The sequence below is a fragment of the Phasianus colchicus genome, chromosome 2, assembly GCF_987193195.1.
Source record: "Phasianus colchicus chromosome 2, bPhaCol1.hap1.1, whole genome shotgun sequence".
Lineage (NCBI taxonomy): Eukaryota > Metazoa > Chordata > Aves > Galliformes > Phasianidae > Phasianus > Phasianus colchicus.
In genome coordinates this window covers 105,734,492-105,762,453 of record NC_143437.1, presented here as the reverse complement: position 1 = coordinate 105,762,453, position 27,962 = coordinate 105,734,492, and the positions used below count along the sequence as shown (strand labels likewise).

The 27,962-nt window shown below is 43.8% G+C and overlaps 1 protein-coding gene across 3 annotated transcripts in view; it reads left to right on the top strand.

Annotated features, from left to right (window-relative positions):
* The window catches only part of ELP3 (elongator acetyltransferase complex subunit 3), an 85,227-nt gene that overhangs the window by 4,584 nt on the left and 52,681 nt on the right, over positions 1-27,962 (top strand). For all 3 annotated transcript variants that reach the window (XM_031603856.2, XM_090136560.1, XM_031603857.2), the window contains 5 exons: positions 864-927; positions 2,566-2,634; positions 4,307-4,461; positions 23,075-23,236; positions 26,769-26,895. In XM_031603856.2, the coding sequence (XP_031459716.1) occupies positions 864-927; positions 2,566-2,634; positions 4,307-4,461; positions 23,075-23,236; positions 26,769-26,895 (577 nt within the window). The remainder of the gene's footprint in view (positions 1-863; positions 928-2,565; positions 2,635-4,306; positions 4,462-23,074; positions 23,237-26,768; positions 26,896-27,962) is intronic.

Genomic DNA, 27,962 nt, shown 5'->3' with positions numbered 1-27,962 from the left:
AACGAATCCATTATGCTCTGAATTACATATTTCTGGTTTGATGGAGGTGGCGTTTTGACAGCTCCGTTACCTGTCTGTTGGCTGTGTTCAGTACATGCACTGTCAGCCTTGCTGCCTCAGGTTGTGTTTGACTGCACAATGACTGTAGATGGGCCATTAATTCCATAGCTCTCAAAAGAAAGCTGAGGATACTTCAGAATAAATTTATTTTCCTTTTAATTACTGTCTGCCATCTACCAGTCCTCTCATTGCTAGCAGTCATGCTGTGATTGCTGTAAGTCTTTCTTGCTCTGTCAAACAGTTTCAGATCAACCTGTGGAGACAGCAGTTGTCATTTAATACCAATCATAGAACTGTTTGTGTTGGAAGGGACCTTTAAAGGCCATCTGTCCCACTGCAGTGTCCCTGCAGTGAGCAGGGGCACCCACAGCTCCATCAGTGCTCAGGTCCAACCTGATCCTGGGTATCTGCAGGGATTGGGTACCACCACCTTTCTGGGCAAGTTGTTTCTGATTATAAAACTGCTCTTTTAAAAATTGAATAATCTGTAACTATTTGTCCAAAACTGTAGTGCAGCTCCCTAACATAATTCCATGTTCCAGAGCTGTGCTCACTGTACACTTTGCTTCTAGTAAGTTTTACCAGCTTGTTTTGTGTGGCCGTAGTCATTTGATAGGTCTGGGTTGGTTTTGACTCCTCATTCTCATTGGTGTTCCCCTGCCTTTCTAATGAGAGTTGGGATTGTCAAAGCAGTGCCTGTTTTGCATACACTCTTCTATATTGTATATCATACTTCAGAAGGATAACAGTTGTTGTATCTGCATGAGTTTGATGTCTGTTTTTTGCTGTCTTAATATTTGCAGATACTGCCCAGGTGGCCCTGATTCTGATTTTGAATATTCAACGCAGTCTTACACTGGATATGAGGTATTACTTCTGTCTGCCACAGTGCTGTGCCTACTCTCTTTCTCAGCTTGGGGTAGGCTGCTCATCATTTCTACAGATTTACCTGTGTTTCAAGAATAAGAAAAAAAAACCAGACTTTGTAAATGCAGAGGTCTAAAACAGCTGAGCTACAAAACTGGAACTTCTTAGTTATTGCAGCAGTTGTTGTTGGTTTTTTTTTTCCCTGGCCTCACTTCTGTTGATACTGTTCTGTGTGTACTATGCTATAGAACAGCCTGTGACTCTGAGCAGGGCAAGTGCTGCTGCTGTACTGCAGCTGTGTGGGACCTGCTGGTGTGAGAACAGCTGTTAACTTGAATTTCCAGCTGTGGTAGGTGATGAGTGAGTAAGAGCAGTTGAAGGTGACATTACTGACTCCCCTGGGGCACTGCTGCATGCAGCTTGTAGAATCACAGCTAATATTCATTTCAACAAGAGTTATCAATCTGTGTCAGATTTTTCCTAACTAAACAGTCCAGCAGAAACACAGATCTTTGCCTGTGGCTCTGGAAGGGTCTGAGGGAAGGGCACAGAGCAGGCAGAGCCATATCCCTTGTTGGAGCTGCCCACTGGAAGGATGAGAGACAACAAGCATGTCTGGGAACATGGAAAATTGTGACTTAACGTAAGAATATTTTAACAGAGAGTCATCAAACGCTGCAGTAGGGATCCAGGAAGTTTTGGCATCTCAGTCCTTAATGGTACTCAGACATTAGCTGGACAGTGACTTGAGCATCCTGCGTTACTGGACCTGCCTTCAGTCCTGCCAAACCTACAGGACCCAAAGGTCAAGCTCTGGAAGAGAGCCACTTGTTGAGGTAGTGCCTCTGGAATTCCAGCTGTGCCCTTAGATTATCCTGATGTTAGAATGTGTCTCTGTGTCTGCAGTGATATCTCACTAATACGTTTAGTGAGCTAAACCAAAATAGCTCTCTCCTTTTGTCTGCTGAAAGTGTAACAGCAGAAGATGTCATTGTGACTAAGTTATTCTGACTACACAAAAGGCTCACAGCCATTACACAGATACGAAGTTGTAAAATGAGATAAAATGCTGTCTGGGTTAATTTGGTAACCGGTGATGCAGCATCCTTTTAGTATGATTTTTTTTTTCCAGTGGTTGTTCATTTTTCAATGACTTGAAATTCATTTCTTAAACATTAGCACAAAGCAGAACAATCCTGTATGTATGTAACTGCTTCATAATTCAAGTTGTTTTGGATGTGTTTTAGTCATTCGTTTAGTACCATCAGCATGTGGGAGTTGTGCAGGATTAAATGAGCCCTTATTGTTTAGAGCTGTTAATGTAAGTGATATGAAATAACAAACCAATGCATGATGTGCAGGGTTCTTTAGAACCTGATCTTTGAGGATTGCTAATAGGCTTCCATCAGCTGGTCATACAGAAGGGAAGTTAGGGGCTTCAAATGAAAGTATTTAGCTTAAGGAGTGTTTAACTGAGCTCTAGAGGAGTGTCCTTGGATAACTGTTGGGCGAATAAAGAGAAATTGAAATGAACTGTAAAGCATCCATTCCTATACTAAAAATTGTCTGTTCTTTTCTTTAACAGTCTTTAATTCCATTAACTTTTTTTTTTTTTTAATTATCTTTGTGTTTTTGTAGCCTACATCCATGAGGGCCATTCGGGCTCGGTATGACCCCTATCTCCAGACAAGACATAGAGTGGAACAGGTACATTTTTACAGTGAAAGGGGAGCATGTTGTGTTTGGGATGAAAATGATAATGATGCTTTGAATTGCCCCAAATGGTGCATGGGATGGGTTGTGATGAGCAGCACTTCTTCCAACTGGAATTGCTAGCAATATACCCCAGCTGTCAATAGAGGTTGGGGAAGATTTAGATTAGATATCAGGAGAAAATTTGCCACAGTGAGGCCCCAGCACTCAGAGAAGTGTGAGTGCCCCATCCTTGGAGGTGCCCAAGACCAGGCTGGCTGTAGTTCTGGGCTGCCCAAGGCAGGCTCTTGGGACTGGATAGACTTTAAGGTCCCTTCTAACCCAAGCCATTCTGTGGTTCTGTGACTCTGTGATGGTGGAGGCAGTGGTATTGGACCTCTCTGTGAATGAGCTAGATGTTGGGACAGAGCACACAGTCACCAAGTGCGCAGACAGCACAGCACTGAGGGCACCCAGCTGGGAAGTAGCATGGTAGAAAAGGTCCTGGTGGGCACCAAGCTGAAAGTGAGCAGTGCTGTGCCCTGGTGCAGAGAAGGCCAGCAGCCTCCAGGGCTGCATTGGAAGTGCTGCCAGCAGGACAAGGGAGGGATGCAGCCTCTCACCTCAACGCTGCTGAAGTCATGTTTGCTGTGTCCAATTCTGGGCTCCCCAGGAGAAGGCCATGAGGCTCCCTCTGAGCATGAAGTGTTCATGTGCTATGTGGGTGGTGGAGCACTGTCACAGGGACCCAGAGAGGCTGTGCAGTCTCTGTCCTTGGAGATCCTTGATGCCTGTCTGAACACAGTGCTAAACAAATTGCTGCTTTGAGCAGAGAGGTTGGGCTGTGTGACCTTCACAGGTCCCTTTTAACCTCAACTTTTCCATTTTCTGTAAATCTAAGTCAGCCTGATGGAGCTGTAGGTGTCCCTGCTCATTGCAGGAGGGTTGGACCAGATGACCTCTGCAGGTCCCTTTCAAGTCAAACGATTCTCTGGTTGATCCCCATAGAGGAATTATTTTCAGACCTCTTAGTTGTCTAACCATTGTTGTTTCCATTCGATAACTAACAAATTTTGAACCTCTCCTAAGGTGTCCTCTTTTTTGAACAGCACTTGATTACTGATGGGAGACCATATTACAACAATATTTGAGAGTTTTTATCCCACTTGCTAGTTCTTGATCATTATTTACACGTAGAACATATTTCTAAAAGTGCCTCCCAAAATGATTTTTTTACTTTTGTCTTCACTGGAGGATTAAAAGATCTGATTTTCAGTCCTATGATTCTCAGTCCTGTTCCATTTTTTCTGATTTGCTCTTTACCTCCAAATCATTGGAAAATTTGCTGTGGATTCAGTGCAGTCTCCTTTTTCCCCCACAAGCTTTCAAGGCCAATTCTACGTGGGGTGAAGCAGAAGTGAGGAAACTTCCTATGGCCATATTGAAGTCAGCTTCAAATTGGAACACTTAGAAGTACACTGGCAAGCTGCTGTGCTCAAATTACTCTGCTTTGTCAAGAAAGTCTGTTGCATGGCACAGAGTCTGTACTGTACAAGAAGAATCAACCCCTGGGTTTCTTGAGGGATTCTAAGAAGCCTTTACAAATGTATTAATGGTTTGTCATTGGTAGGGGATAGGACAGTTGTCCAGCTGAGTAACTGGTCATTTTTCACTGGTTCTTTTCTAGCTGAAGCAGTTGGGTCACAGCGTGGATAAAGTGGAGTTCATTGTGATGGGTGGAACTTTCATGGCCTTGCCTGAAGACTACAGGGATTACTTCATCCGAAACCTTCACGACGCACTGTCGGGTCACACCTCCAATAACGTAGCAGAGGCTGTCAAGTAAGGACTTTGGTTTTTGTGAATGTAATTATCTGAAAATATTCTTGAGCTGCTGTAAGAACAGAGGATACAAATATTTAGGTCTCATTTTTTTGACAGGCAAGATGTATCCCAATATATTTATTTAGGCACGGAATATTTATAGCTCAACTTCCAGCATTGCTGCGCGTCCTGCGTAGTGCTGTGGTTTATCTGTTTTCTCAGGTAGGAAGTGCTCAGCTTTTTCTAATTTTCTGGCATTCCGTCTGGACTTCAGCCTTTTATGCCTCATCACCTTGATTTGGAGTTGTGACGAATCACATTGCCATGGGATTTATTGCCTTTCACCGGGAAGGGGAACTGATCCCAGCTTGGAGGGAGGCCGGACGTCAGCTCCCGTAAGGGATGACTCAGCCCAGAGAGCGTCACTGCTCCGGAGCTCTGCGCCCCTCACGCTCTCCAACGCAGTTACCCTTGCAGTGATTGAGTGACAGGGAGATGTTCTTCTCATTTTACAGTAGATGAAATGAAAATCGGAGGCTGTTTCACGGACGCGTGCTTCGGTTCGTCAAATACACAACTTTCACTGCGTTTTGCAGGGTAGAAATGAGAATTGAAATGAGAAGGATATGATGTTTTGGAGCTGGTAAAACCAGGTGCTCGTCGCTGCTGACTGTCTGAGTTTGTTCACTGCCTTGTTGTCATATCTCAGCGCAGTGGTTTTTCCTTGATACCGCTGCTAGCTTCTGAAGCAATCAGTTTTAAAACTGGTTAGGACTAGCCTTTGTCTGGCCTCATGTCTGCCTTCATATTTCAAAGCTGTAATTTCATTTGGTTTTCCTCTGGAGGGCAGCAAATGCTTCTGCTCTTTTATTTTTTTCATCATCATAGAATGGCCTGGGTTAACAAGGACCACAGTGATCATCTGGTTCCAACCCCCTGCTATGTGCAGGTCACCAACCAGCAGACCAGGCTGCCCAGAGCCACATCCAGCCTGGCCTTGAATGCCTGCAGGGATGGGGCATCCACAGCCTCCTTGGGCAACCTGTTCCAGTGCCTCACCACCCTCTGAGTGTGAAAAACTTCCTCTGTTTTTTCTTCCATTATTCGTATCTGAGTTATTTTCTCATTCAGTGACCAGACAAAAAATGCTGTGCTGCTCTTTGCAAGAGGAGCAATCAAAGCCATAAAATCACTAACAGGTTGGGAAACAAACTGCGTTCTTTTGCTCTGATTGTGAGCAGCTCATTATGGGAGAGGGGAGGAGTTTGCAAGCTGGCTGTTCAGTTTGGTGCCATGCCTTTGTGTACATCAGGACGTGGTTATTCAGTGCTTTCTGCTGCAGGGGCCTCACTAATATTACTGGAGATGAAATTGCTTTTGGGGTAGTCTGTCCTTTGCTTTGCAGATGACTGAGGAAACTAATTATGACACAGGCTGTGTCACCAAGTAATTTTAGGTGCATGTAAAAACAAAACGACTCTGAAGTCAGTGTGCTGCCCTGCAAGTACACAGAGTGAGCAACGTGAGAAAACCTGCACTAACAATGTGGGTTTTCTTATTTTCCAGCAGATAAATAAAGCTATATATATATATTTTAACATAAAATTTATGTTAAATGCTCAGTAAATGGAAGTATGTGGGAGTTACTCAAGTTGCATTTCATAAGTATTGTAGAGGCACGAAAATCACGTGTGGGATGAATCAGACCTTTTTAAGCTTCTTACATACAGCTGTTGTACTGTGGCACTGCGGTGCTGTTTTGTGATGGTCAATGACACTTGGAATAGATAAATGCAACTTTGCATGTTTCTCTTTGTAGTTGAGGGTTCAGCCCTTCTCCTCACAGCTTCCATTAATAGAAGCCATATTGGTGATATTTTTTGTTGGTTTATTTGCCTGTGACCTGGGATCTGGTCTCTCACCCCTTCTTTTTAATGGGAGTATGGCAACCTTGAAGTTTTTCCTCTTCTTCAAAATTTTCAGATATTATATTATTTTCAGATTTTATACAGTGATCTCCTGCATGGGAAAAAGACCTTCAGCCAGGTTGGTTCTTCTAGAAGCATTTTTAATCATGACCTTTGATCAAACCATCATCTACCTATAAGGGCTTCAGTGCCCCCAGTTGTAAACTGTTTTCCCTTCAGTCCACTCATTTCTTACTTGTCCTAAACTCGTGCTCTGGTTCCACATCAAATGCTGTCTTTCCAGTGACCGTGGTAAGCTGACCTTTACTGAATTGTGCAGCATCAAAGGACTCATCCTCTTGACGTAATTTTGAGTTTTTCTTCGTAGAATACTTTGTCTTCACCACCCTACTGCAGCATGCAGTCCCAGGTAATCAGATAAAAGGGATGTGACCCCGTGTGGCTTCAGCACTGTGACTGCAGCCTGCCTGGAGGTATCTTCTGCTCCTCACAAAGCCAGCACTGCGTGTCCGACTGAAGAAATAAGTCCTCAGATTGTGTTGGCCTGTGGACTCCTGCAGACAATCTCAGCTGGCTCCTGGCTTGCTTGCAGATCTGGAGTCTTACAGTCAGTCAGGCCACATGGTAAGCCCCACAGCTGGAAAGCCAGCAATGCACATAGGGAGGGAGCTGTTTCAGGGTAATGAGGCTGCAGCCAGCTGCTGAGGGATAAATAAACCTCAAACCCTGAGTGCAGAAATCAGAACCTTCGTGGAGTGGCTCACAACACTAAGCAAGGTTGCTGCTTTAAACTGTTTATGGGTAGACTGGGACAGCTGACTTGGGAGATGTAAAGAACTCCACATCCGTATTTATAAAACAGTAGAAAGATCTTTTTTGTTCATAAATTGACCTGAAGTGAGCTTAGTTTTTTTTTTTTTCTTCTTTTCTTTTTGTAATGGATGAGCACAGAAGTGATCTTATTTATGTACAAGAACTGGTCAACCAAAAATGTAATTTCTAAACGATAAACGGAGAATCTGTGAGGCTTTCAGAGAGAATCTGTTCCAAGAGGAGGAAGGAAACAAATTCCTTGAGAAAGCGTTGCTGATATTTCTGCAGTAGCTTCCCATTGAGGCAGTGAACACTTTCTAGACTATTCAGAGAGAAGCCTTTACTCAAGGTGCTATGGTGTGCTTCAGAAGCAAGCTGGCCATGGGATGAGGAGAGACTATATCTGCCTTTGCTCTTTGGTGAGGACAATGAAAACACGAACCATGAAGGTGTAAAATCCACATGGAAATGAAAATAACTTCTTCCCAGCATTTTGTTCCTCTCACCTGACCTGTGAGTCACTAGAGGTGCTGGGCATATTTAACTGCAACTGTGACTCACCACTTAACCCTGGGGGCTGAGCACCTCTTCTCTGAGCCAGGATCTGACTTTTAATTAGTGACTGGGGCTGCAGGAGGACTCAGAAAGGTCCATCTGGACTGCGCTCCCATGCAGCCCCTTGCACTGCAGCTTTAAGCTTGGCTTCTCTCAGTGTATTGAAAATGCACAGGAAATATTTGTCAAATGCTGGTTTTAACGGCGTCCTGTTTTTTTTATTGATGTTCCATCTCCTTGTAAGTCATGTTCCTGGAGGCAAGGTAAGAAGGAATAAAACTGCTGGAGCCTCTCTGCAACGTGAGCATCTTGTATACCTGGTATTTATGTAATGGTATTTGGGTATACAACAGGCTTAAGAACTGTTTGCATAGCAGGACCATTAACCAAGACTAATTTTCCACGTGCATCAGCCACTGACACCCAGAACAGAGCTGGCTGTGTTGGGTTCTTTGTGGAACAGCTGCAGCTTCTGATGTTGGCCAACACTGTAAGTGCCTCTCTGCTCGGGTTTGTCATGCATTGCTTTTGCCTCTTGGAAAAGACCCAGTGGGTCTTACTGGTCCTATGATTTGTGTTTGCACCCTCAGCTGGGCTGGGGAACAAGCAGCAGTGCTTCCCTCTGTCACAGATATTTTCACTGTGTCCCTGGAGATCTGCTGTAGGCATCCTAACAGCCACACTGATGCTCTGGCAGGCTGGAAGCAGATGGATCCAGCTACTTGAGGGCCTTCTCTGAAAGAGAGGATGCAGATTTTAAATAACTGCTCTTTGAGGCTGGGTTACATCTCCAGTTTTGAGACCTGTTAGCCTGTCTGAGGGGAAAGAAATCTCAAACACTGGTGGTTGCAGCAGCACTTGGTTGCCCGGGGATGTGTTGGAGTCACTGTCCCTGGAGGTGTTCAGGAACCATGGAGATGTGACGCTGAGGGATGTGGGCAGTGGACATGGTGGGGGTGGACTGGATGATCTTAGAGGTGTTTTCCAACTTCAGTGATTCTGTGGTTCTGTGTTTGGTTTGATATGTGGTGCTCCTGATGCATTCTAAAACCCATCTGGAAGCTTGAGTGCACCAGGTCAGGAGAACCTATGAGAAATAGTTTTGGTTAGGTTATTAGATGATGTGCTTTCTTAAAAGATCCATATATTAGAATCAAAGTGTTCTAGAATGGTTTGGGTTGGAAGGGACCTTAAAGATCATCCAGTTCATGTATCAGTAATCGTAATAGAAGCTGCAATTTCTCTGCAAGAAATGGTGATCGTGCAAGCTGACTGCCTCTGAGCAATTCCTAATCTTGCTTTACAATAGCAAAGAATAAACCCATCTTTAAAAGGTCACTTGTCAAAGTTAAGGTCTGCTTTAAATTTCCCATTCTTAAGGCTTGAGGAGTTTTGTAAGATGCAGGTTTCTGCAGAACGTTGCTATAGTTTTAGCAGGGTTTAACTCGTCTCCTCTTGGTTGCCTCTTAGGTCACAGTAAGGCTGTGTAGGGTAACAGGTGAGTGTGTTGTGCCTATGCTGCTCACCTTGTGTGTATTTCTGTCTTCCCTTTGTAAGGAATTCTAGTTCACCATGAATCTTAAGGAAGGAGTTTTCAGCACACATCCCTTCCCTTGGGATTGGCAGTGGCTAAGGAGTACCTACAGCCTTGATGGCTCAACAGGCATATGGTGCTTGTTATGCTGATGTATCTAAATTGTGCTTTCTGAGTATTAATTGGGACTCCAGCAATGATGACTGAAGGCTTTGATTCATGACCCCCAGCGACTGATGTTGGAGTGATTCTGGAGGTCAGTGTTCTCCTTTATCTACCTCGACCCTCTGCTTGAGGTGCCCGCTTCCAAAGCAGTTCTCCACCCATCAGCTGGCAGAGCTCACCCTGTGCCAGATGAATGGAGCTGCAAATTGCCCTGCTGCAAATTGCCCAAATTGGATAGTCAGCTCTCACCTCTTCACTCACTGTAATGAGTGGGTGCTGTGACAGGTAAGCTCTTGCAGCTCCGACACAGGCTGCTTTAACTGCTGGTTTAAGCCCTATCGTATCTGGAATTTGGGCAGGAGGGGTGTGGGGATATTTTGCCTGCTCTGCAGCTCCCCTTGTGCAGCAGCAGCTCCTGGCAGAGCAGGGAGCAGATAGCAGGAGGCAGCAACAAATAGCTGTGGCTGTATCCATCAGAGCTTGACTGTCACATCCCTTCCTTTGCTGTGCCAGGCAGGAGATAACTGGCTGCTGGTTTGGTGCCAGATCATTTACAACAGAGATTCTGCCCAAATTTCCTTTCATTCCCGGAGATTTGGAGGCTGGTCCCTAATGTTTTAGAGAGGTAGGCGGATTTTCTTTGTTTCCTGCTTTTGTTGCAACTCTCCCATGGTGCAAAAGCAGCATTTGCTGTTAAAACCTGCTTTTTATGGAGAGTATCTACCCCTAAATGCCTTCAGGATGGCTTATATCCTTATATCCTTCAGGATGGCAGAATTTGAGGTGCACCCCAAAGTTAATTGACATTAATAGGTTCTCTCTTACTTCGGCGTTGCTTATTTCCTACTGCAAGTCCCCACTTCTAGCTGCAGAGGTGTGATTTGGAAGATGCAGGAGTGCAAGTCCTTCTATCAGATTGCATCCAGATCTTGCTACGAGAAGCTGTTTATCTTTTTCCTCCAGTCGCTATGGAAAGTGATTGCCTCTCCTGTTATCTGTCCTGTTCAGTATTTCCGCAGCATTTTTTTTCCAGTGTTAAATACTCAGATTTGTGCTTGAACATTGACTGGGGAGTGCAGGTGGAGGGATCCATCCCCACACGTTTATTCCTAATAGACACCAGAACTACACCAAATTCAGCCCTATTTGTAACCTGTATTTCTTCTGTGTCTGTGGAAAGGACAGTGGCCGTAGCGGTCATGACATTGTCAAAGCTAAATAATGAATTCCAGTATGCTTTTTTTTTTTTTTTGTCCATTTTCAGCAAATTACTGCTGAACACCTGCCAAAGGGAATACTTTTCTCCTTTTTGCTGCTTCGCTGCTGCGCCTGTGTAATTTGGCAAGCAGAACAAGTTCTCCGTCGACCCACGCTAAAATGTTAATGGTAGGATGGGATCCAAGCAGTCAGGTGGGATTGGGAACTGGGAATGGAGCCGATTCATGGCATGGTCACCTGTATGAATGTAATTTGGACTGTTTATTATACAGTTCTGGTTCAAATCCTGCTACTGGTCCAGAGGTAATGGCACAAAGGGAAGATGTATTGTGTGCTAGATCAGCTTTCTGCCTTAATCTCCTTGGGTGTCTCTGGCACAGAAAGCATCACACCTTCCTGGGCATCACAGAAGGAGCCACCCCTCTGCAGGAAGTTGTGCTGCCTGGATGTGGTGTGGAAGCAGTCCCTGGTGGGTGTCCCATGGCCGAGGGACCACTTGTGTGACCTGTGCTGCCTCTTCTCCATTTAGCAGAGGTTGCTTTCCCATCCAAATTAAAATGTGCTGGTAAAACTGAGCTGCTGTTTATCGTTTCCTCTGCAGTGCTGTGCTGGCCTCATTGGTGTTGTGAGCTGAGATCCACTGCCTTTCAACAGCACAAAACTAGTTTCAAAGATAAGTCATTCTCTAGTAATATGATGATGTGGCATGCATGCAAGAAGTGGCAGGTTTAATCTTCAGTTCCATAGAAAGATGTCATGAAGTGGTTTTCCTTTGACTAGTTAGCAGCACAGTGCTATGCAGAGCATGGCTTGTTTCCTTTGAAAACCTCCTGGAATGTGATGCAGTTAATCATAGAATCATTCAGGTTGGAAAAGACCTCTGAGATCCCCAATCCAACCCCAGCCCACCCCACCATGCCCACATCCCTCAGTGCCACATCCCCACGGTTCTGCAACACCTCCAGGTGACCCCACCACCTCCCTGTGCAGCTGTGCCACTGCATCACCACTCTATGAGAAGAAATTTTTTCTCATATTCCACCTTTTCTTTACCTCCTCCCGTCCCAAACAACTTGTGTAACACAAGTGTCCATTCACTAGCTTCGCTTTGCTTGTAGTCCCTTTTTCCTTGTTTTATGTGGTCTCTGCACTGTATTTATCTCGGTGTGATCCACGTTTGCCCTTTGCAGGGAGGAGGAGCAGTGGTAAGAAGCTAGAAACTGAATTACATTTCCAAAGCAGGGTGGAAAATTGCTCATTAAAGATCTGTAGCTGTTGGTTAGAGCTGTGACAGGTGACAAATGGAGCCCAGGAAATAAGTCTTGGAGTCTGCTGCAACAAGTGTTGTCTTGAACACGTCGTTGAGAAAAGAAAAGTAGGTTTATTTTTTGTAGCACCTTTTGGAGAGAGATCCTATTGCTGTTTTATAGGTGAGGGAGTTATTTTGGCAAGAGAAGATTAGCTAAACCACAGCTTTTTGCTGGCAGTTTTGGCTGATGACTGCTTTTTATTAGCTCTGTTTATAATTTGATTGCTCCGATTCCTTTGTTTCCTCAAAGCAGCAATCAAGCTGTTTTCCTTCCTCGAGCTCAGTTTTTATCAGAATGTCAGGCGGGGGCGAGATGAGCTGTGTGTGATGGCTTTGGTGCAGGAGCTACAGAAGGAGGTCTTCACCGGACGCTGCCTTTATGCGGCAGCAGCTCTTAGGGCATTTAGTTGTCAGAACTGCATGCAGCACAGTGACAGAAGTGCTGATGTTCCTCAATAACAGCAAGGAAGTGGTTGTTACTAAGAATATGCAACTTTCCCTAGGCCACGGTGAGTCAATATCAGGGCTGAAATTGGAACGGGATTTTTTTTAATACGCATAAGTCTGACCCAGTGCAATCTTTCTCATCAACTGTAGCAAGAAAAGCTTCGACTTCAGTTTAGATTTAATAAAAGAGAATGTCACATCGCTCCTTTCATCATTTTAGATCTAAGCTTTTTTCTCCCCAGCCCCTTTTTAGCCCGTGTCTATAACTGCATATTGACTATTCTGCGGTAAACTGTCTATATAATTATGACTTGATCGTTGTTCATATTGATTTGGTAACAGGCATTTAAATTGTTGTTCTTTCAAGTTTCCCTGAACTAAATTGCACAGCAGAGATGTGAGAAATCAAGAGCCAATCGTGGGCATCTCCCAGTGCGGGTTTGCTAACAGTTTTTGGCTGTATGGAGGAGGCTGACGAGCTGCCTGCATCTCGGTGTCACTGCGGTGACATCAGTTGTTGCTCGTGGGATGTGATATCTGCTTCTGTGTGCTTGGATGAGAGGAGAAAGAGACCTAGAGTAAAACGTGTCCTTTGGGAACAGCAGGTATCGATTGCCTGGGAGAGGTGGAATTTAACTAAAGGTCAAATGAAATTGTATTGGAATTCACATAAGGGACAGTTAAAATGGGGCTAAAAAGCCACTTCTATTTGGATTATCTGAAAGATACCAGAAAGACAACAAAAAAAGACCAAGATGAAGTATTAACCAAATATAGCCAACAGCTACACCTTCTGCTTTTCTCCCTCTGTGTGGATCAAGGCCACCATGCTGCAAAGGACTGATGCTTAAAACAAAGAGTGAGATTCTGTGACCTGCAGCCTGGCCATGGGGCCCTGAGCAGCCTGGGCTGGTGTTAAATGTGGAAGTTGGTGGCCCTGCATGTGGCAGGGGGTTGGAGCTTCATGATCCTTGAGGTCCCTTCCAACCCAAGTCATTCTGTGATTCTGTATTTAGGGTTACCCTGTGTTACTGGACAGAATTTCCCAAATTGTTCATAAGGAATGCATTTGGTTCTTTCTAAAACTTGATAGCTTGAAGTGTCTCCAGTTTTCTTGCATTGTACAGAATGTGTTTTTTTTCCAAGCTTTGATTCTGCGTCATAAACTGGCAAAAAGTGGTTTTGAAAATAGTGCTGTTTGGAGTTAGTGACTCTGTGGCTTTTTTTCCCCACTTCTGAAGACATCTACATGGTTTGGGTACCCTGGGAAGGTAAGTGGTTACTGTTTTCTTTTTCAAGTGCTGAAATTCAAAGCTATTTTCTTTTTTCAAATAGAACTCTAGTGTTTGGCACAGGAAGCCTTACCTTGTAGGAAGCCCAGGTCTTCATAATGCCTTCAAGCTTCTGGTCGTCTTAATCACTTATAGAACCATTAAGGTTGGAAAAGACCTCTGAGACCACCAAGTCCTACCCCAACCCATCCCCACCACTGCCCACGTCCCTCAGTGCCACATCCCCATGGTTCTGGAACACCTCCAGGTTTGGTGACCCCACCACCTCCCTGGGCAGCTGTGCCACTGCATCACTGCTCTTTCAGAGCAGAAATGTTTCCTAATATCCAACCTGAACCTCCGCTGGCACAACTTGAGGCCATCACCTCTTGTCCTATCACTGTTATCTGCAGAAGAGGTTGATTCCCACCTCACCACAACCTCTTTTCAGGTAATGATGAGATCTCTCCTGAGCCTCTTCTTTTTCAAAGCTCTTCTCCAAACTTCTTCCATAGCAGTTTTGTGAAAAGTCTTTATGGATTTCATTCACAATTTCCTTTCTTTAATTGTCATTTTCAGATGCTATTAGTGGTAATTGAAGGAGGTGAAAAGTTTGTAGAAGCATCCTGGGAGCAAGGATAGCAATTTTACAATAGCTGGTTGACTGCACAGGTAGCTCACCTTTATTGTGATCCACATGTGGTTCATAGAACTGGCTGTCCTGGCTGCTGGAAACCCAAGCTGGAACACTCAGCATGGCGTGTTGGGCTAGCTGCATCATCCATACATGTGATGGATGTGGTGTGGGATTCGTATTGTTTTTAACTAACATTCATATTTTAGTCTGAAATGTAAAGTATTTGGCTTATGATGAGGGTTGGATGGAGTTGGCAACCCTATCCATGGCATGGGGTTGGAACTGCACGGGCTGTTTGAAATGGCCCAAGGTTTCAATGGAACTTCTAGGTTGTAGTGGTTGTCTTTGAAGTGTTTGAAAACTATGTGAGAGTTCACGTGGATTTTCCAAAGTGATTTTTCAGTGAAGCCTCCTGAAGACTGTGGGGTGAGATTAAAGGTCTTGCATGCATTAATGATTATAAGAAGTTGAGAGGGAATAACTCATCATTTTTTACTACAGAAGAAAGTCATCAGTGTCCCAGAAGAATCCGTGCACGCACCTGCTGGAGACAGGCTTAAATAATCTGAAAAAGGTTGAATGCCAGAATTCACTGTGATGCTGGATTCTTTGCAGCAGTAACAGCAAGCTGCCTGCAGGGAGTTGTAGAAGGCCTTCTCCATGCTGACTGGGTGGGTGATGAGGGGACAGGTGAGAATCTGCAGAACAGTGTGTGTAAGGGTTCTTGTTTTGCTGCAGGACAACGAGCTTCAAGTTGGCCAGAGCTACCCAGGAGCCCAGGTAACCATGAGTAGCACAGGCATGTGATTCAGTATTACTTAAAAGACCAGCTCAGCGTGAGGAATTATAATGAAGAGAACTGGGAGAGTGGAATGGGAAGTATTGTTATGCTTCTGCATTGTTCAGCAATGTCTCCTTAAACTTCAGCAGGTGTCAGCTTGAACTATGCTTGGTTATTCCTTTTAACATTTAGACAGGGGGAAGGAAAATGATACTGTACAACGGGGGGGAAATAGCAGACAGTGATATAATAGAGGATCTGTGAAGTCTTGCCTGTCGTGGAGGTCAGATGATTATTGATCATCTCCTACAGCTCAAGGACTGGGACCCTCAGATGAAAGGGGAATTCAGGATGAAGGTGGCACTTCTGCATTGGAATGCACAGCTGGGCTGTGGGGAGTGACTGAACACATCTGTGGGGAAAAAAACCCTGTGCAGAGCTGCCAAGTGCTAATGATACCTACTACTACAGACATCCCTGGAGAGAAAATCAGAGGTATTGTAGGAAAGCACCACCGCAGCTTTCCCTGCTTGTGCTGCAACCAGCCATCGTTGCATGGAGAGCTGGGCATAGCCAAGCTTTGGGCTTGCCCAAGGGACTGTTGGTGTTACTGGAGCTCATTGCTCCCCTCTAGAGCAGGTCAGTGTGTTAGTGGTGTTCCAGCTGCTGTCTGAAGGCGGCTCTGTGGTTTGTGTCTCCATTGGCTGCAGTGCCAGGAGGCTGGCACTCATCCTACAGCCTGTGTTCTGTGAGAAGCATGAAGAGTTCAGCCTCCAGTGCTGCCACTTGGCTCTCTGCTCACTGAGAGAGGTTTGAGAGGGGCAGAGAGCTAGCAGAAGGGAGGAGGAGATAAGCACTCTCCTTCCCATTTAAGGCTTATTTCTAGGATGTTTTTTTCCCTCAAACCTTTAGCTTTGACAGAGAGGGAAAACAGAGGTTGTAACTTGGCTCTGGGTAGAGCCATGCATATGCAATTTTTCTTGTCTGAAATATTTCACTCTAGCATATCCTTATTCATCCTGGTGCTTTCAGTTACAGCTTGCTAGTAATTTGTAGCTGGCAAAAACATGATCTGTATTGCTGTCGCCTTGAACCTGATGGATGGGAGCTCACAACATCAGGCAACAATGTCAGAGGTCCTGTCAGGGTTCCTGCTCACAGCCTTTTTTATTTTTACCTCCTGAGCTAAGAAAAGTCTTTCAGGCCCTGCTCACGTGCCCTTTGGGAACAGGCAGTGATTATGGTGTTGGAAATAATCTTGCATGAGCCCCTTCACTCATTTCTCCTTCACCCACAGTGAAGGGTCTTTGAAAGCTGTGAGTGATGCAGAAATAAACCCAGTAATGACCACCATCTCCTCCATACCAGCATTGGTACCTCTTTGTTACAAATAGGTGTTGAAGCAGGAGGGAACAAAACTGCCTATGAGTTATGCATTAGTGGCAATTAAGGGGAGAAAAAAAAAAGAGACAAATATTATTCTAGCAGATATAAATACTGTTACATTATCAAAATTGGGAAGTTATATTTCAGTCAGTAAATTATTTTAGGTAACTAAGTTTTTTAGCATGTGAGATCTGAACCTTGTGGAACTGATGCTGTTAAGAAACCACAGCAGTATCTCACACTCCTGGTAGTGGTGATAAAGAAAACTCTGAAATGCTGTAGTGAAAAGGGAGCTTTATGAAGCCAAATAACTGGAAGTTGAACACTCGGAAATATCTGCTCTGGGCAGTCATCAAAAATGCAACTTCTGAAGGATGTCTGGTGAGTAAGCTGCCACTCTTTTGTTTACTAGCAGGAAATTGTAGACGCTGAATTAATTACTCTAGCTGTGTTTCAGAGATTGGCATAGTAATAGAATCATAGAATCACAGAATGGCCTGGGTTGCAAAGGAGCACAATGCTCATCCAGTTCCAACCCCCTGCTATGTGCAGGTCGCCAACCAGCAGACCAGGCTGCCCAGAGCCACATCCAGCCTGGCCTTGAATGCCTGCAGGGATGGGGCATCCACAGCCTCCTTGGGCAACCTGTTCCAGTGCCTCACCACCCTCTGGGTGAAAAACTTCCTCCTAAGATCTCACCTAAACCTCCCCTGTCTCACTTTAAAACCATTCTCCTTGTCCTATCACTATCCATCCTCATAAATAAAGCAGAGCTATTACAGATCAAGAAAAAGGAGGTCGTTAGAGAGCAGGTGAGCACGTGGTGTGTTGGGTACTTGTGTGTTTTATCAGCAGTTTGCTCTTCAGAAGCCATCAGTGTCACTTCTTTTGTCTAAATTTCATCTATATAAATGCCATTCCTATCTGGAGCACCTGCAGTTCAGGGTTCCTTTGGGCAGTGCTTCTTATAGTCAAACACACCGTTGGGACTGGGATGTGGAGTATGGAGCACCATCTTTTGTGGAGGCTGCTGCTGCTGAGTGATTCACTAGCAATGATGCTGATCAAGTAGTATGAGCAGCATCACTATTTACTCCATCTTCATCTTCAGCATGGTTTTCTTTGACTTTCGAGGTCACCCTGAAGTATCTGGCAGGGGATTATTGGGCTGGATGAGTTCTTCTCCATCCTTCCCTTACTTCCATGCAGACAGGTACACCTAAAAACTCCTTGCACTTGGTGATTGGCTCCCATTGGTGCTGCCCTTTAACTGTTTCTGTAGTTCCTTGTACTTCTGCTTTTGCCTCTCTGTGTACCTCCTTTTATGTACATTGCTACTTGGAAGCAAAGAAGTGGTTTAAAGGCATATGATTGCCACGCTGTGCACGCAGCGTGTTGACCTGCTTGCTTGATTCTTACAGTTTTTCTTTCCTGGGCACACTGGGACAAGATAAATCTTTCTGTACTGTATGGCATCCTGCCACTGCTGCCAGCCAGGGAGTTCGGATGCTGCTGTAGTGTGGATTTGTAATTAATTGATTCTTTGATGTTCGGGTCTCATAGCTGATGAGGCTTTTGTCTCCAGACCAAAGTTTAATCGAAGGAGAGCAGAGGCTTTGTTAAATGAGTTGTTTTGTGCCAGGGCTGTGCCATCTGTTTTTCCTCTAAATGAGAAAGTACCTGCAACCCTGTGTCAAACTGCTGCGTCTGGTGGAGAGGTGGGTACTTGCTGATCTAAAATCCCTGCTTATTTAAGAGGCAGATTCTGATCTGAAGTTCTATTTTATGTGCCAGCTTTGTCTGAAAATACACTCAATTATTCTCTAATGATTAAAATGAATAATTCTCTCCTGCACTTCATCTTGATTCAGACAGTTCTCTAATCACCCTGAAAACTCACTTAATTCTAGCTATGTCTGTGCTAATCTGAAAGTTTCTCTGGATCTCATTCCCTTCATTTGTATGGCATCTATTTTATTTGCACAATTCAGCACTATGGTTGGTCTGTTATTAAAATTGCCCCCCTGTAATCTTGTGCTACACGCTTATCTTGATTTCTGATTGTTCTTGCAGTGTGACAGATTTTCAGTTCTTACTTGGGATTCTTCAGCATTGCACAGGTAACAAATAAGACTGTTCCATGGAAGGAGAAGTACGGTGAGGTGTTTGCTGGGTGTGAAGTTAAAACTCCTTTGCACTCTCAGATTCTGGAAGAAATCCACATCACAAATCATAGAATCATAGAATGGCCTGGGTTGAAAAGGAGCACAATGCTCATCCAGTTCCAACCCCTGCTATGTGCAGGTCACCAACCAGCAGCCCAGGCTGCCCAGAGCCACATCCAGCCTGGCCTTGAATGCCTGCAGGGATGGGGCATCCACAGCCTCCTTGGGCAACCTGTTCCAGTGTCTCACCACCCTCTGGCTGAAAAACTTCCTCCTAAGATCTAAGCTAAATCTCCCCTGTCTCAGTTTGAAACCATTCCCCCTTCTCCTATCACTATCCACCCTCATAAGCAGCCATTCCTCCTCCTGTTTATACGCTCCCTTCAAGTACTGGAAGGCCACAATGAGATCTCCCTGGATCCTTCTCTTCTCCAAGCTAAACAAGCCCAGTTCCCTCAACCTTTTCTCCCTTTCCTTCCACCAGAACAAACCTGCATACCATGTGGACTTGTGTATGTGAGACCATCCTGAGGAGTTGGAGTTCTCAACTTGTTGAGTTCATCTGAGTTTTTAGGTCTTTCCTTATATCTCTTCTTTTGGTCTTTGGTTCATGACAGCTTTGCTCACCTTGGCCATCATCAAGGTCATCTTAAGCTCTCGTGACTGAGTATCCTGAAGTCACTCTTTTTGGAGCTATAGATATCAGCTTTTCAGCCTCTCTGCCTAGTTGGATAGCATCTGTTCCCTATTAATATGCTCTTTGGCTAGCATGCCATTCCTGCAGGATATGTGGCTAGATGTCTGTTGTTTTTAAAGATTAAGCAAAAGCAAATCCATCATCTCTATTATCATGATAAGTTACTGTATGCTGTTAGTGAGCTTACAGGGCTTTTTGGAACATTAAAGTGTAATATGCCTAAACTTCTCCAAGAGATTTGGCTTGGTGCAGTGAGATACCTTCACATTAAGAAAGAGAAGACAACAACATGTCACTGATTGCATTGGTTTTCAAAACAGGCATAGCAGAAAATTATTCTCATTGACCTGAATGATTTCTAATAGGATTCTGTTGTTTTTGCCTCTGGGCCTCGTGTTTAATACTCGTGTTAAAATAGTCATTTCTGAGGGTTGGCAGATGCTATCAATATCGGAGATGGGCAAATAAGGGATAAATCTGCATCCTATAGTAAGTTGTATATGAGCAAGCTGGCTACTTTATTATGGGAAAATGTAAAGCTGTTTTTCTAGGAATGGTGCAGGATTCTATTCCGAGAAGCAGCGAAATATCTAGAAAAGACTTTGGAGTTAAGTCACATTATCATGAGCTTTCTGTATGATTCAGCAGCCAAATTACCCTTGACTGTATAAATAGTGGAAAATTGGATAGGAATAGGCAAATTATATTCCATCTGGATTTAGTACTGGTGTGTCTGCAAAGTTCTCCGGCTGTTTTTGATATCAGAGGCAACAAAAATGCTTAAAAACTGGAGGCGGTGCTGAGCAAAGGCATGAAAACGATGCAGAGATTATAATAGATGCTCTTAATGAATGATATACAGAGCTCCTTAATCCAACCTGATGCCCTGATACCTGCTACAAGGGCAGTACAGTTGAGCACGATTAATTTAGTAGATTTCTGGAATGCGTTACGGTGATATGTTGAAATAGACCTTGCATGAGCCAACTGGGAGAGCTGCTCTGCTGGATCTGCTGCTCTGGGAGAGCTGAGGGACAACTTTCAGGTTCAGGTTGGATAGTAGGAAACATTGCTTCTCAGAAAGAATGGTGCTGCACTGGCACAGGTTGGTTTTAAATAGCATTTCCTGCCCCTTTCAGGTCTCTGAGCTCCCTTTTGTAGCTCACCATTGGCCCTTTCTATAAAAACCTGGCATTCAGTGTATTTAGTATTAGATTTCCAACAGAAGACAGTTGCTCTTTTTGCAAAAGGAAAACATGCTGAATATCCAAATGAGTGTTTGAAGTTCAAAAGTCACGAAGAGGGGGAACAAAAGTCAAATTCATTTTTCCCTGTTCGGGAAATGATAAAAATGTGTTGCCAGAACTGCCCTTGGGTGGTTGGCTGTCACATGTTTTTCTCTCTTTTCTGTTTAGCTGAAGGGAATCTGTAGTCTTCATTACATGTGGACCACTCAATTCAGGCTTTTATGCTAGTAAAATAAAGTATTAGACTGCACTCTTTGTGCTTACCAGTGTTGTTCTTTAAAGCCTTAGAGGCATTAAACCTAAAGCCAATGTTTGGCTGGGATCTGTCTTTGCAGGCATCTCCTGGTTAACATTTTGATCCCATGCAAGGAAGCTGCTGGGTCCCCAGGAGGTGCAGGGAGAGCTGGAGCACGAGTGGCTCAGGCTGGGAATGTTTGCTACTGAGAGAGGATGCTGATATGAAGATGTTCATTACTTTCCTCGTTAATCACAGAATCATTGGGATTGGAAAAGACCTCTAAGATCACGAAGTCCAACCCCAACCCACCCCCCTGTGCCCACTGACCACATCCATCAGTGCCACATCCCCCCAGTTCTTGTGCTGCTTTTCTAATCCCAGGTAAAACCCACTTCTTGCAGCATAGACAAGACAGCTTTTGCAGCTGTGGCACCAGACTTTCATCCTGCTGGTACTCTTAGTAGATGCTGTAATTTGGGGTCTGTTGGTGTATGTTAGATTCAGCGTTTTACAACTGTCATAAATTTGCTCCAGGGGGGAAATATAATTACTTTTGCCTCCCCTCTGTATTTCTAGCAATGATCGCAGGTGCTTAATACAAGCACATTTCATCTGGTGTAATGGGTGAGTTATCTGGTGACCTTTTTTTTCCCTTATCTAAAACTTGTCTTTCTTTTTTTAATTATTTGGAAACAAAATGTCTTTAAAAGCAAGCATTTTTTGATCTGCTGTTAATGAATCACACTTTGGCAATGTTTTCCCTGACATGATAAACAACGTTCTGGTAGTCTGTCAGATTAGTGAGCCACAAACTCTGAAATGTTTTATGCCTTTTTTGAGATGCCAATGTTGACAGCCATTACAGTCTACCCCCCAAATCCTAGGCTTTTTCAATCTGAATGGAATTAATATTTTTTGCTTTGGGGTCTGAATCTACCTGGTTTTTGTTGTGGCTCTGTGTGTGTGTGTGTGTCATATTGGACCTCCGTCATGCTGAAAGCTAAACTCTGGAGCTTTCCAGCCATCCAGAGCCAGCAATCAGTTGATGAATCCTTATAACATACCTAATAATGACCTGAAGTTAGTCGTCCTTGTGATTTTGGTGTGCAGCATTCTTTCGGGTATCAGCAGAACATCTCTCTTACTCAAGGTGTCCTCAGTGACATTTCATGTGAATACTGAGATCTTCATCATTTGGGACCATTAAAGAGGCCAGTGTGCTTCTCAGAGAGTCGCTGTTAGTCCTGCCCACATCAGGTTTGGTGCTTATCCAGATTATGTCTGCAGTTTCAAATGGCTTCAAAAGAATCACAGAATGGCCAGGGTTGGAAGGGACCTCAAGGATCATGAAGCTCCAACCCCCCTGCCACAGGCAGGGCCACCAACTTCCACATTTCATACCAGCCCAGGCTGCCCAGGGCCCCATCCAACCTGGCCTTGAACACCTCCAGGGATGGACGGGGCATCCACAGCCTCTCTGGGCAGCTGTTCAGCACCTCACCACTCTCATAGGAAAGAGCTTCCCCCTGACATCCAACCTAAATCTTCCCTCTCTCAACCTATAACCATTTCCCCTTGTCCTGCAGTTATCTACCCTTTCAAAGAGTTGATTCCCCTCCTGTTTGTAGGCTCCCTTTAGGTACTGAAAGGCTGCAGCCTTCTTTTCTCCAGGCTGAACAAGCCCAGCTCCCTCAGCCTATCTTTGTATGGGAGATGCTCCAGCCCTCTAATCATCTTTATGGCCCTCCAGAAGAGGAAATTTTCTTCTTACTGTGTATCTTCCCTATGCTACTGTCCTCTGTTACACAATCACTACATTCTGCTGGAAAGGTGACTGCTATGTTGGGGACAAGTGCAGTGCTTCTTACATTGAAATGAATATGACCCCTGCTGATGATGTAGGAGATTGTGTTGATTTATGGTTTCCCGGTGTGAACTTTGTTTCAAGTCTGCTTTGGATTCCTATTTTCTTTTGTTGTATTCTCTCATAGGTCAGTAACTTACCATTTGTCATCAGCAGAGGATTGTTACACTAGCTGGAACAATTAGTCTCAGTTAGACATCCAGTGATAAATGGGGTGGATGGGGAAAAAGGCTACCAATGAGTTTTGTTCCACCGTTAGGCTTCACTGAAGCCGGTAGCATGCGCCTCACTCAGAAATAGGGATGATGTGCATAGTTTTCATGGACCACCTGATATGTGACTTCCCAGTTTTAATAGAGGATGGCTTTTGTTGCAGGTATTCTGAACGAAGCTTGACCAAATGCGTTGGGATAACCATAGAGACCAGACCAGATTACTGCCTGAAGCGCCATTTGAGCGACATGCTGTCCTATGGCTGCACGAGGCTGGAGATCGGAGTGCAGAGTGTGTATGAGGACGTGGCCAGGGACACCAACAGGTGGGAAGGAGCTTTTTCAGCTCATTGCATGCTTTCTGGAAGCAAGTCTTAACCTGTTTATTTGCACACCTGTGTAAGATTGATATTGAAACACTCGTCCTGTTTCCATATATCTGTTAAGAAAAAATAAAAACTGCAGTGGATGCATGGAATTTGCTGTGGTCTTGTCTAGACCATGGCTTGAGAACAAATAGAGGTTTGTGATATTTTATTTTAAACTTATGATCTCTTCCTGTAGTGTATATTTCTCTCTCTTTTTTTTTTTTTCTTTCTTTCTTTTTTATTGCTTCATAAATAAATGCAGTATTGTGAAATAGAAAATATGCCCGGAGAGAGCTTGTAGTTCTTGTCCTACATAATTCACAGCTTTTAGTCTTGAGTAGATGCAATGTGGTATAATCTGCTGGAGGTCCTTCGCTAGCCAGCAGCCTCTTCTCTGTGCCAGATACCTTATTGGAGAGATGACACTGGCAAGTACAGTGGATGGGCACATCCAAAATCAGCACCTATTGACGGATGAACCACAGTCATTCTAGGTATACAGGATTTTAAGGGATAGCAAAATATGTTCACAGGAAGCTTGTGATTTATTCCTCGTAATCTCTGACCTGTAGCCAAAAGCACAGTTGTCCTACGTAGGAGTGAGCACAATACATTCTTCATCCCATCCCTTACAGGCAAGAAAGCTAATTTTTTTTTTTTTTTCCCCATTGCAAGTCTGATAATTCTGTAGATATTTTGAAAGAAGTGATTGTTCTCTTGATGTTTTTTTCACTTGAGACACTCGTACTTGCCTTCCTTCTTATTGTATATTCCAATCACCTAGCAAAGACCTTTGATAACTGTAATCATGCATAATGACAGATGAAGCGTGGTTCAATAAGCAGAACACATTTTTGATAATACTCACCTTAAAGGCAGTAGTGCAAAACTGAAAATGTTGGACATTTTCTTTTAGAGCCTGAAGGTAGGAATCTGAAATGAATTTCTTCCTGTGGGTTTAGCTGTAGTTTTGCTTGTTTGTGGAAGTGTAGGAAATCACTGCTATGAAGCAGTCAGGCTACAGGACTCAGTAGAGAGGAATGACCATTTATTGAGCAGCCCAAGAGTTAGCAACTAGCACTCATAGGTGCTTTTCTCCTGTAGATGTCAGAGCTTTCCAAAGGAAAAGATCCACGCTGGGGAATTTGGCTAGATCTCACTCTTAGGCTGGGTGTATCTGCTAATGGTTACTACTGACACATCATAAATTTAAGAAATCGTTTCTTTTAAGCTTCTTTCTTCACAAGCTCCTTTTAAAGATGTCCTGTCCTGAAGCAGAACTGTGAAGCTCCACTTAGCTCTCACTGCAGTCATCTTCAGCTTTCCTACAGCGTGCCAGATCAGAGCTGGTGCCATAAATCATTCAAAGCTTTATGTCACTTCTGGCTTGTGAATTGCCTAATGAACCCTTGCTTTCCTGCTGATGAACCAGAGGAACAATGAAGTTGTATATTACTATTTCACTCTGAAATAATCTTGTATAGAATTACATTTCTAAAGATTTTTGGTGTTTTTCAATCCTGCTTGCAGATTTCCTAAAAGACTTTGCAGGCTCTCCCAGGGCAGACAAAATACAGGCTGTCATTCATGCATCTTGCTCCAGTGTTTTTGAACAATGTATTGGAATACACTTCTAGAGGAGGGTGATGCAAGTTTCTCTTTCTTTTGAAATGACCTCATTTTGCTTCTGTTCTTCTACTTTGTGGGGGATGTGTTTTGCTTTAAACTTTTAATATTTTGCTTGTAGCAAAATGTCAGATTACAACCAATTAGGCTAACTGTTTGGAAATTACTTTCTATTATGTTCCATAAGTCATTAGTGAGGTTTTTGAGTGCCTTGGGTGGCTGTGAGGCAGAAAAAATATTCAAGAACAGATCTAGGCATCAAATAATCAAGTTATTGATGCAGCTCAGATTCCACTTCTAATAAGAAAATAATTTTTATTTATGAAGCAAGTCTCCCATTTACTTCCCTCAGGCTACTGAAGGTCTTGAGTAATTCTGTCCTTGAACACTCTTAGAAAATACTGTAATACTTCTGAAAAAAAATCATTAATAAAACTACAGTCATAAAACTACAGGTAGAGATTTAACAGAGGCAGAATATATAAGTAGAGAGAAAGAGAGGAAGAGATACTTAAAGCCAGGGAAGTAGCTGTTCGATTTTGTAGTATCTTGGAATCATTACGGTTGGAAAAGACCACTAAGTTCATCATTTCCAAATGTCAGCCCATTCCCACCATGCCCATTGACCATATCCTTAATTATTGGTTAATATTAGGTCTCAGCAGAAAGTGTGCTTTTGTAGAGATGCCCCACTGCACTGATTTTTCACCCAAAAGACCTTTGAGTAGAGGAAGAGCCACCTGCTGAGCTGTCCTGTTGACGAGAGGTAAACTGGTTGGAAGGTGTGATGTTAAGGAAATGGCAACTGGAAGAGAAAGAAAGTAGCAGGTGCTGACAGATAGAAATCTCCAGAGATGTCAGCCAGTGCTGGAAGAGCCTGCAACTGGGCAAGACCAGGAACAAGGACTTGTTTCCATCATGGAAAGGTTGGTCACCTGGGGTGGGAACCTCCCTGGAGCTGTTCAGTGATTCTCACTGCTCCATGGAGGCTTTCAAGAAAGTGGTCGATGTGGCACTTAGGGACATGGTTAGTGGGCATGGTGGGGATGAGTTGGTGCTTGGACTTCATGATCTTAGTGGTCCTTTCCAACCTTAATGATTCTGTGATACTGTGGGGAGACAGAAGAAGTCTCCTGAACCGTGGAAGATGGAAGGAGAGGAGTTTGCTTGAGGCTGATGAGCTAGGTGTGATTCAACCTTTGTTCCTGCAGCCATTCCCACTCTTGCCAAGCTCCTGCAGAGCAGATCTGAGCTCCTGTGATGTAATGTCAGCAACAGGGAACTCAAAATGTTACTTCCAGACTCCCAGTCCAACCTATGATTTGGAAGTTTAACATCTCTAAGAAGCCACAAAGAGTTTGTTTTTCTTTAAAGGGAGTACTTGAGAGTTTGTCAAGCCTGGTATAGAACAATTTTCTAACTAGCTGGCTTTATGTAGCTCCCATCCTTCTCCTTTTCCTGTTCTGATACTTCTGTTTCTGGTTACACTTGTTTTGATTATATGTTGCCCTCAGCACAGTATGCTCATGCTGTGGCATTTCCTTGTGTCACTGCTGCAAAAAGTGAATTTCAGCAGTTCCCAGAAATTCCTCAGGCTGTAGTTTGGAAAGTTGTAGCCTTAGGGTGGTTCACCTGCTAGAGAAGCAGCAAACTTGAGTACTGTTTGCCCTTAGTCTAGTTTATTGTAATAGAAGCCGTGTTCCAAGACTTGAATGGTGGTAGACCGATAATAAAACTCATCCATGCTCACTTCCTAGAGAATAATCTGAATTAAATATGTCAAAATGTGTCTTCTTCTTTGTGGCTTTGTGCTGCCTGTCTTGGCTGTTTGGGGCTCTAAATCTCTCTCTTTCTCTCTTCCCAGAGGTCACACCGTGAAGGCTGTGTGCGAGTCGTTCCACTTGGCCAAGGATGCTGGCTTCAAAGTGGTGGCACACATGATGCCTGATTTACCAAACATGGGGCTTGAAAGGGACACTGACCAATTTGTTGTGAGTATGGCTCAGGATATCCAGGAGTTTCTGGTTTGTTCCATCTAATGCTTTCTCTCTTTCTTAGCTCAGCTACTAGTTATGATCGAGGCCAGAATTGTTTCTTAAGGACAAACAATTTAAAATTCATTTTTGAAGGTGGAAGGTAAGAAAGATTTGTTGAACTACTTCATCCAGAAAATTATATCCCTGCCTCATGAAAGACTGAGTCACTCAGGTCTCTGTGGAACAGAGCTCTTCCGATATTAAGTAAGGCTCTTACTTTTCTCCTAGTTGGTTTTCTTTCCTTGGCTTTAGAACAGTACCTGTTTCAAAGTTAAAAGCGTATTATCTCCAAGGTAATTAATTGCAAAATAGAGTGTATAGGTGGATTATATAGCAACTCTGTTCCTGGCTCGGTGCTGTTCAATGTCTGTTTCAATGATGTGGAAGAAAATTTAAAATTATCTATAGAGAGATTGAAATGAGAAATGAAAGAGCAAATGGTAAACATTGTAGGGAATTAACCACTTTATCTGATAATGTAGATTTTTTTTATGATCTCATTATTGCAAAATCCAAATTCATCGTCCTAAAATAGTGCAGAAATTGCAGTCACGATGCAGGAATCACAGGTATATTTCTGTGCAAAGTCAGACTAGGTGCTTTCTGGCACTGAAAAGCTGTCAGTGCAATGGAATATATTGTTTAGAAGTACAGGCAGGAAACAGTGGGTTTTCATGGAGTGCTGCAGAGAGAGAGGTTTAGAAAGAAGCAATCCGATGTGCAGCAGTTCAGTGCAGGAAGGAAATTCTGAAACCTGTGGTGTGCACTTCTTGTAAGTGATTTTGTGCAGTATTCCTTGAGCATGTCAGTATCACAGTGTCACAGTACTTAGGAAATACTACGTTTGTGTGATAGTGTGAGAGGCTGGGGCAAAGCACTAAAGTGATGCTCACAAAACTAGGGATGTAACCAGTGACAGAGCTGAAAGTTAACTCAAAATTCCTGCCCCAGGTTCTGTTGCTTCTGGATTATCTTCTTACAGTGCAGAAGGAGATGGAGGGTAACAGTGGGCATCAAATTAG